Source organism: Balaenoptera musculus, chromosome 1 (genome assembly GCF_009873245.2).
Source record: "Balaenoptera musculus isolate JJ_BM4_2016_0621 chromosome 1, mBalMus1.pri.v3, whole genome shotgun sequence".
In the NCBI taxonomy this organism is placed as follows: domain Eukaryota; kingdom Metazoa; phylum Chordata; class Mammalia; order Artiodactyla; family Balaenopteridae; genus Balaenoptera; species Balaenoptera musculus.
Genome location: NC_045785.1, coordinates 117,586,843 through 117,597,163, shown reverse-complemented (window position 1 = coordinate 117,597,163; position 10,321 = coordinate 117,586,843). Strand labels below are relative to the sequence as shown.

The 10,321-nt window shown below is 45.1% G+C and overlaps 1 protein-coding gene across 1 annotated transcript in view; it reads left to right on the top strand.

Moving 5' to 3' along the window:
* Positions 1 to 500: 500 nt before the first annotated feature.
* The window catches only part of CD244 (CD244 molecule), a 31,627-nt gene continuing 21,806 nt past the window's right edge, over positions 501 to 10,321 (top strand). Inside the window, exon 1 of the mRNA XM_036823356.1 lies at positions 501 to 563. Coding sequence (XP_036679251.1) covers positions 503 to 563 — 61 coding nt within the window. The 5' untranslated portion in view covers positions 501 to 502. The remainder of the gene's footprint in view (positions 564 to 10,321) is intronic.

The following is a 10,321-nucleotide window of genomic DNA, read 5'->3' as shown; positions in this document are numbered from 1 at the left end:
TCTAGGGTTCCACTTCTCAGTCCACATCCTTCCCAAACCCTCTCCCCTCCACCTTCACCATGTCTGTTGGGATGGGACAGGCTCTGATGATGGCTGTTTGGTCCCCATGTAGGTTTCTCCATATTGCCAGTAGGATGCAGAGAATTGGAAAATTTCTTGGACATCTGTCCTTTAAACAAAGCAGCTGGGCTGGGGCAGAGCTTGGGACAAGATTTTGAAGCTGGTTTTGTGAGTCACTGTGAACTCTGAGCACCCGCCCACTTGAGGCAGACTTTGCAAGTTTAGCTTACGGGACCTATCAGACCAGGTCCAGGGACTGGGGCTTCCTCAACGGCCTTGTTAGCGTTCAGCTAATGAGAACAGCCTCAAGTTGAGGAAACTGTGGCTGGAGCGAGGCAGTTCTGCTCCCCGTCACCCTCCTGCTGATGGGTGGCTGCTGAGCCTGTGCAGGGCAGAGCATCTGGTGGGAGAGGACCCGGCCTGACCCCTCTGTCTTGTGGGGATGTTGGGGCAAGCGCTTACCCTCACACTCCTCCTGCTCATCAAGGGACATCGGGGCCAAGGTAAGGAGGCTCAGCCTGGCAGGGGTGGGGTTGGCATGGACTAGGGGCCATGGCCTTCAGGGAGATCAGCATCCAGAGCGTCTGGGTTGTGCTGCTTACATGGTGACCTGGAACTGTGACTGAGCAGTTCCCCGCACCTCTGGACAGGCTGGGTCAGAGAGCAGAGGCTGGCAGTGGGTTGGGAGGTCCTTGAGAAGTGCCTCTGGCCAAGCAATCCAGGCCACCTCAGGCAAGGTGAGTCTTTTCCACTGGCTTCAGTTTTCCTTTCTGTCTAGTGGGGAGAAAGTATCCTCCCTGCTGGCTGTAAGAAAGACAAAGGAAATATCCTCTAATTTGGTGGGATTACCAGCAGAGAGGAGAAGTGGCCATGAGCTTCATGGGTTTCTCCAAGGAAGTAGGGGTACTGGAGCTCAGAGACTGACAGATTATTCTCTGAGGCAGGAAAGCTGAGCCCTGGCAAGGGGGAGGGGAGAGGGGAAGTGTGAGGCCAAGGCCAGAACAAGGGCTTTACCAGCATGGCCTGGTCCCTCATCCCTCAGCTCTTCCAGCAGCCCAGAGGCCATGGGAGCCTGAGAATTATTAGGGAAATGTTGTCTGGGGGCAGGGTGCGGGGAAGGGAAGAGAAGGAGACATATATAAGGAAGCTCCATAGCAAACTGATAACTGTCAGCTGGGCCCAAGCCAACTAATGTTTGTGTGTGTGGGAAGCAGTCTCCCCCTCTTTTTCCAACCCTGTCTAGGATGCTCTGAGACTTGGAGCCTGCATTTTAGATCAGCGACTCTTTGAGGGGCATCATGAGCGCGGCGTGCAGTGAGAGGAGGGCACACTTTTGTGCAAAGGGAAGAAACAGAGGCACAAGGAAGTATTTGTGCAAGGCCTGTTAGAAGCCATCCCTGGGTACTCAGTTCAATCACTGAGCCCCTGAGCACTCTGGTATCTTTCAAGAAGACACATTCTAGGCTCCGGCTTTTGTAACGAGTACAGGTGGAGTAAGGCAGGGTGTAATAAGGAACAGGGAGCAGAGAGAGAAGTCTGGAGACTGGGGCTCATGCGTGTGGGCTGGGGGGACCCAAAGACGCAGGATCCTAGGTAAGAGAGCTAGGTTGGAACCTGGGCTAAGTAGCCTTGAAAGCTGAGATAGGACCCACATGCTTTGATGCCTGGCTTTGGGGGTGGGAGGGACAGAAGGTTGAGGCTGACTCAGATCATGAGCCCAAGTGGCAGGAGGATGGTGCTCCCTCCATCCTCATTCCTAGGGCTGTGGTGCTCTCTTTGGGTGTGGCTATGACAAGACTCATTGGTAGGGGGTAGGGGGGAGCCTGGCAAGTGATTCTTTGAGCACAGGGACGGATGGACTTTGGTCTTAGGGAACTTCTCTCTCTTCTTGCTATGCCCTGTGTCTGTGGGGCCGGCTGATGTAAGCTGACTGAAACTGCTCTGTTTATTTAGTTCAATTTTTAAACTTCTTAATTGAAAATAATTTTGAAGTTTCAGGGAAGTTGCAAGAATAGCACAAAGAATTTTTGTATTTCCTTCACCTAGATTCACCAGTTGTTAACATTTTATCACATTTGCCTTATTTCTCTTTCTCTCCAAATATAGGTATGTGTGTATAGCTGTATAATAATAATTATTTTTGTGGAATATTCAAGAGTAAGTTTCAGACATCATGCCCCTTTACTCTTAACTATTTTAGCACACATCTTCTAAGGACAAGGATGTTCCAATATCATATCACATATCATATCATATCATATCATATCATATCATATCATATCATATCATATCATATCATATCAGCACAGGTATCAAATTTAGTAAATTTAACATAGATACAATCAAACATACAGTCCATATTTAAATATTACCAACTGTCTCCAAAATGTGCTCTACAACATCTTTTTTCCCCATCCAGAATCCAATCAGGATCATGTATTGCATTCAGTTGTTATGTCTTTTTTGTCATCTTCAATCTATAATTATTCCTTTCTTTGTCTTTTATGACTTTGACATTTGTGGAATACGTCAGTTGTTTTCTAGAGGGTTCCACAATCTGAGTTTGTCTAACGTTTTGTCATAAGACTTAGGTCATGCACTTTTGGCAGGAATACCACGAAAGTGATGGCATGTCTTTTTCAGTGCATCCCATCAGGTGGTACAATGATAGTGAAACATTTTTTCTAAAACTTGGTTTACTGAAGAATGTAATATGCATCACATATGTGTAAGAGGCTCATATCACTCTTGAGCATTGCAAAAGTCTTCCAAAGGCTTCTCACTTCACGTAGAGTAAAAGCCATACATTTTGCAATGGCCCACGTGATCGGACCTCCCTAACCACCGCCCCTTCCTCTCTGATCTTCTCACTGCATTTCAGCCACGCTGGCCTGCTGGTCCTCACGCATGTTCCACTTGGGGGCTTTGCACTGTCTTCTCCACTTAGAATGCTGCTTTCCCCTCATTTGCCATGAGACTTGCTTCCTCATTCTGCTCAAATAACACTTCTGCAGTGATATCTTTCCCATTAAAAATGTCAACCCCTTCATCCTGTAACTTCTTATCTCCCTCTTCGTTTATTTTTCTCTGTAGTGCTCGTCTCCATTTTACATACTATCTGTTTACTTATTTGTCTTATTTTCTATCTCCTAGGCTCTTCTTTACCTCATTAGAATGTAAGATCCTTGAGGCCAGGGCTTTTGTTTGTTTTGTTCACTGTTGTATCTTCAGCATCTAGAACAGTATCTGGCACAAGTAGACCCTCAATATGTATTAATTGAATGAATGAGTACTTTAAATAATCCATGGAATAAAGTGAGTTTATCTGCCTACCAGAAAGCTTCATTGGGAAAACCGTTTTAGATTTTAAAGCATGTAAATACTAACTACCTCTGTGGCCTTGAGGAAGTTAACTAACTTCTTGTTTCTCAATTTTTCATTCATAACATGAAGTTAACAGTGGTGCCCATTTCCTGGGGGATGTGTGAGGATTAGATGAGATATAGTGTATAAAGTGTTTAGAGAAATGTTGAGTTATGACAAGTCCTCCAAAATGAATGCTCATGTTATTCAGCTCTTTGGAGGCAGGGCATATATTTCACTTAGTTTTGTAGTCAGAGTAAAGAAGAGAGACTATTCAGTAATCCTTTGTTGACTTTAATTAGTTGAAGAGAAAGTGAGTTAGAGAATCTTGAGATAAGATGATAAAGTTTTAATGTGTGACCCTTTTCTGAGGGTTTCTCATTATCATAACCAGGATCTTAGGGAGTCTTCAACATTTTTAACTTAAAGGAACATGTATTCAAGACATTTAATCACATGATTACATCGTAATGTAAAGTAGTCTGTTTTCACAATAGCATCTCCCTCTCTCTTCCCATTCCTTCCCTGGATATGTTTTGAGTAGCTCTGCACCAGGTGCTGGACAAGATATTTAGGATTCAGTAGTGATTAAGTACACGGCCCCTTTGTTCATAGAGCCTACACCATTTATATCCATCAGTATATAATTACAGCTGTGATTAGTGCCCAACGAAGTGCCCAACACAGTAAGTGCTCCAAACATGTTAGTTGAGTGAGTAAATGAATTGTTTTCAGGCATCTTAGAGGAAGATTGGGATAATTTTTGGGTCAGATGGTTTGGGGACCAGGGACCTTCAAATCACTGCCCATAAGTGTGGACTTGGGCCCTAAAGTTCATTTTGGACCCTAAATTCAGGTTTTGGCTATGCATTCTGAAGAAACTACAAAGGACACACCAGAGGCTATAAATGCCCAGGGGCAACAAGGTGAGATGTGCTGGACAAAAAAAAAGGGGCAGGGGCAGCGTCTCACAGATCAGCTCTGAAGACTGCAGGCTGTTCCCATAGGTTGTGTTGAAACTTTCACTTCTCAGGAAGGAGTCACTGATCGCAACTGCTCTGGCTGGGATCCAGACAAGTTCTAAAAAGGCTGGATTTATTTTTGTCCATCTTTTCCTGATTGTACTCCCCCTCAGACAAAGTGTGAAGAGTGAAGTATCTGTCCACAGGAGAGAGGTCAGGACTCAGAGAACTCAGGGCTGCAGCACCACTGGAGGAAACCAGTTCTATAGAAATCCCTCCAGAGGTAGCTGGGCCACTGTCTTCATGATATGTGTGCAGAAAAGGGTGCAAAATTATAAACGTACCATCTCAATGAGTTATTGTTAAGTGAAAACACCTGTGTGTCTACCACATGTTCCCTCCTTTCCTTACCTCCACCCTCTTCCACAAATACAACCACTCTTCTGACTTCTAACATCATTGGTTAGTTTTGCCTGTATATAAATGGAATCATAAAGTATATACTCCTGTATTTGGCTTCTTTTGCTCAACATCTGATGAGATTTATCTCTGCTATCAGTTGCAGCTGGTCGTTTTCATGGCTGTATTTCATTGTATGACTATATAATAGTTTATTAATCTATTCTACCATTGATGAACCTTTGGGTTGTTTCAAGGGTTTTTTCCCTATTATAGTCACGCTGCTAAGAGCCTTTTGGCCAAGCTGCTTGGCATGCGGGATCTTAGTTCCTTGCCCAGGGATGGAGCCCACAGCCCCTGCAGTGGAAGCGCAGAATTTAAACCACTGGACCACCAGGGAAGTCCTCTATGAGACTTTTAGTGCATTCACGTCTGTTGGGCGTATCTCTGGGGGTAGAATCACTGGGTATGTAGATATACCTCTAGCAGTTGCTGCCAAACTGTTTTCCAAAGTGGTTGAACCAAGCAGTGCGTGAGAGTTCCAAGTTGTTTCAGGGCCACCAGCTTTGTGTTCTGAGGACCTGCAAATGGGAAATGAAAGTGCAGGGGTGTGGAGCCTGAAAGGTGAAAGTCAAAGCCAAGAGAACCATGTCTGTGTGGCTTCCCTGGTATACTGCACGAAATTCCTACACGAGAGTCATTTCTGGGAGCTGAATTTAATTGATTAATTAATCAACTGAACACTTCATTAAACCCTTACTATGTTCCAAGAACTATGCAAGATTTTGTGGAGGAAACAAAGATGAAACACACATTGGTTCCATCCTTAAGAATCTTTCAGACAGTTAGAGGAAAATAGGCCTGTACAATATCAACTCTAAGGGAAGACAGAAAACGCTAAATGCTAAGTGTCTCTGACAGGCAAGATACATTTAGAGCACAAAGAGTGCAAAGAAGATGGAGATTCCTTCTAGGTAGGGACACTGGGGAAGTGGCCTTGAAGGATAAATAAGAGTTCAGGAGATAGAGGTAAGGTAGAAGGACAAGCTAAGCAGAGGGAACAGCCTAAACAGAAGTAGGGAAAACAGGTTTGAATGAGGAGACATGAGAAGCAAATGCACTTGTTATCTTGGAAAAAGACAGTATTATAAATGGGATGATTCAGTTAACTGATACAAAGAGTGGGACATAGGCTAGGTAAGTTGACAGAGGTAAGGGGTTGCATTGTCTGAGAGGTGGAGTCAGTATGGTCAGGAGGAAGCCCCCCAGGGTGGGGCTAGGTGAAGAAGAAGAGAGGCGATGAATTGGGTTGTGGACCTGGAGGGGATTTTGTCTACTTTATAATTTTGCCTTGACTAGGGCCGGCCCTGCCCCAGCACTTTTGGGACCTCACTGAGCTTTATCCACCCAGACCCCATCAGGAACCCCTTCTGTTGCCTTCACTCCAAGCCTGGTGGCATAACCCTGAGCTGAGAAAACCTCAACATCCTTTGTTGGCTAGGGGAAGTTATACTTTTCTGAAAGTTCTCTTTTCTCTCCCCTGTCCCCTCTCCCAGTCTCTCAGGCCTCAACCTTCTTCCCATCTCACCCTTCCTCTGACCAGCAGGTCAAGGTGAGAGGGAGCTGAGCTGACAGTGGACACTGCGGGACTTTGGAGGCTGCAGCTCTTGCACCCAACTCTGGGGCTGAGCGGGACTCACTGCTGGGTCAGATCGTCTCCCTGACCGTCCTCTGTGCTGGCTTCCCTCTTCTTCCTGAGGAGGTGGTGGAGTTAATCATTTGACCTCTGCCCTCCCTCTGCAGAGTTGTTTCACCCCATTCTTTCCTAACCACCGGAAGAGAGGCCCCAAAGCTGCTGAGTGGTAACAACAGAGGTAGCAGCAGCCCTGGGGCCTGCTCTGACCACCGGAATCTGCTGTGGCCTCTCCGCTCTGAACCATCCACCACTTGTCGGGGCCTCCTCCACCTCTCACTAAGCATGTGAGAACTTGTGTTGAAGTTATCTTATCATACTGCCATTTCTTGTCTCTCCATTTGGCATATGTGCCCCTCGGGGACAGGGACAGAGGTCTTTCTGCATCAGTCACAATACCCAGTACATAGTACCTTGCCCACTCATCTTTCTGCTGTATCCTCCCACTCCAACCTCACCCCACCGCCATCCCTGTCTAGCCCTGCCTCACCCTGAATATCTTCCTTTTCCCCACACTGGGCTGTTGAGGGCTTCAGAAGAAAATTCAGCAACAAAGAGCAACTACAGGTTGAGAGCCTTCAATTTCAGCTGGGTCCTCAGTGCCCTGGGGATCCTTGTTTCTGATCCACAGCTTTCCCCTTTCTCCAAAGGGGTGATTCCAAAGCTTCACCATCTCTTCAAGATCCTGTTCCATCATCATAGCTTTTATCAGCCTACACTCTCCTTCTCCAAGTAAATGGAGGCCCCAATTAGGGATTCTGCCGACCTCACCAACAATCCCTCAACATCAACTGACCTCATCTGCGCCCATAAATGACCACAGTCACCTCTGCTCTGCGTTAGGGAGCTCTCCTCCTTTCCTTGGTCTGTCCTTCCCCGTGTGCTCTGGACTTCACGGCTTCATCTGGTAGGTCATCCAGGACCTGCCCAGTCCATGATATCTCTGATCTTTCTTCAACTGCTCCTTTTCTGTTGGCTCTCCACTCTTAGTTCATTATCCTCCCATTTAAAAATCTATGTTGGAATACCATCCAGTTTTTCCCTACTGTGTCTTTCTTTCCCATGTGTCTCTTTTACTACTCATACAGAACACTTCACTTCTGATACCTCTGGTCTCCAAATGTGTGTGAGGTTCTTTCCCCATACCAAGCAACTCTCTGTGACACCAGCTGGGTGTCTTACAATTTGACTCAATTCTGACACCATCTGCCAGGAGACAGTGTTAGATTTCACAGATTAAGGGCTCGTTCCCACAAGATTACCTCCCTCTGCCATTTCAGACACCAGTCTCAAGCCCAGGTTGTAGATAAGAGGTTCCAGTGAACCCCTCTTCTGATTCAATTAATTTGTTGGAGTGGCTCACAGAACAGTGGGAAACACTTACTTACATTTACCAGTTTATTAAAGGATATGATAAAGGATACAGATGAACAGCCAGATGAAGAGATAAATAGGGCAAGTTCTGGAAGGGGGCTTCTGTTCCCTTGGAGTTGGGGTTCACCAAACTGGTAGCTCCCCTAAACTCATGCTATTGGGATTTTATAGGGGCTTCCTCATGTAGATGTGATCAGTTATTAACTATTAACTCCATTTCCAGCCTCTATCCCTCCTCCAAAGGATGGGAAATGGGGCTGAAAATTCCAAGCTTTTAATCATGGCTTGGCCTTTTTTGTGATCAGCCCCTCCCACCCAGGAGTTGATCCAGAGTCATTTAATAGAATAAAAGATGCTCCTCTTATTACTTAGGAATTTACAAAGGTTTTAGGAGCCCCATGTCAGGGATGGGGTCAAAGACTAAATACTAAAGCAAGAGATGCTTTTATCACTGGGAAATTATAAGGATTTAATTTAATTTAATTTAATTAATTTAATTTAATTCCTCTGTGCCAGGAACTGGGGGGAGAGAATAATATATATATTTCCATTATCTCACAAAAGCCAAACCAACAAATCAAAATAACACCTGGTGTTCTTCCTGTGGTAGCTTATTTCCTACCTCCTTTTTAGTTGGAGACAAACCCTTCTTAAGTGTGTAAACTAATACAATTTACATGAAAATAGAATAGTATAATTAAAAAAATGACTACAATGGCAGTATAGCATCAGGAGGGTAGATCACACATTCGATTCCTTAATAATTTAATAGTTTAGTTAATAACTTAATCATTCCCTGTATACTCTATATTCAGTTTTTAAAAATTTAATTAATTAATTAATTAATTAATGGCTGTGTTGGGTCTTCGTTGCTGTGCACGGGCTTTCTCTAGTTGTGGTGAGCGGGGGCTACTCTTCATTGCGGTGCGTGGGCTCCTCATTGTGGTGGCTTCTCTTGTTGCAGAGCATGGGCTCTAGGCGCACGGGCTTCAGTAGTTGCAGCATGCGGGCTCAGTAGTTGTGGCTTGCAGGCTCTAGAGCGCAGGCTCAGTAGTTGTAGCGCACGGGCTTAGTTGCTCCGCGGCATGTGAGATCTTCTGGACCAGGGCTCGAACGTGTGTCCCCTGCATTGGCAGGTGGATTCTTAACCACTGTGCCACCAGGGAAGTCCTATATTCAGTTTTGTCATGATGAAGGAGAACCAGAATGAAGGCTCTATGTTTTGATCTGATGGTGGTTATTCAGGAGTTTACTTTATAATTATTCATTATACTATGCATTTATATTTTAGGCACCCTTTAATATTTGTGCTACCTCTCAATTTTATAGAAGGTAAAAATAAAATAAAACCATCACAACCCCCTAAAAATTAAACTCATGTTCTATCACCCCACTCTCCAGACCTGCTGGAGAGAGCTTTATTACCATCCTTAGCAGACCCATAAGCCAGAAGTGTGGGTGTCTGTAACAATGCTGCTGTTCTGTCTGTGATGCCCTCTTCCATACTCCTTTCTCAATCCACCTGGCAGGCCTGGGTGCCCCAGGCAGCACCTAGGTCACCTCCTCTGGGAAGCCACTCCTAATGCCCCAGGGAAGAGTAAAGCATGCTTTCTTTATGCTTGTGTCACGCCTTGGGCATACCCCCGTAGCACATTTCACATCAAGTCTTAGTTGGCTGTTTTAGGTCTATCTTCCTCTAGACTGTAAGCACAGTAAAACAGAGATTGTAACTTTTCCTTTACGTCTTTGCCCAGTGCCCTTAATAATCCCATTCTCCAAAATAGGAGTGATATTACAAATGATATTATAGATATGATATGAGCAACAGCAATCATAACAGATGCCAGCTCTGAGCAACCTGGAAAGCTTTATTTGAGGTATTGGCTGAACTTCTTCCCTGCCTTTGGGCCAGTAAGATGCACCCATGCATGCACCAATAACCTTGGCTGTTTACTGTTCCCATATTACACTTATATGCTTCTGTTTTGGTCCTCTTCTCTTCTTATGATTTGGCTTTCATTCCTTATTTAAAATCCTGCCCAGCCCTATAGATTCTGGTTTTGTGGCAAGCATTTCTGGCACCCATCCTGGAGCCCTTAAACTTGGCGTTTCTTGTTGGTCTTGGAGTTGGCTCCTGTGGAATACTCAAGATCCATCTGTAGTCTCAGCCCTTTTGCTGCCTTAGGTGGGGTGGAGCTTTAGATACCCATTACTTAGCCCAGTGCCTGGCCAATGAAATATGCATCCATTGGTGTGGCTCCCTCTCTGTTGGGCCTTACCCATGACCCTTCATATGACTGACACTGCTATTGCCAGTTAACCAGTCATGGGAGTTCCATATCTTCCTTTAGCACTTGCTTGTTAAGTATGGGGGGCATTTCTATCTTTCTGTGTACCAATCTATTTGCAACTCTCCCCAACTCTACTCGCCTGGGTTAATCTCTTGAATGTAATTTGGTTGTTTTATCAT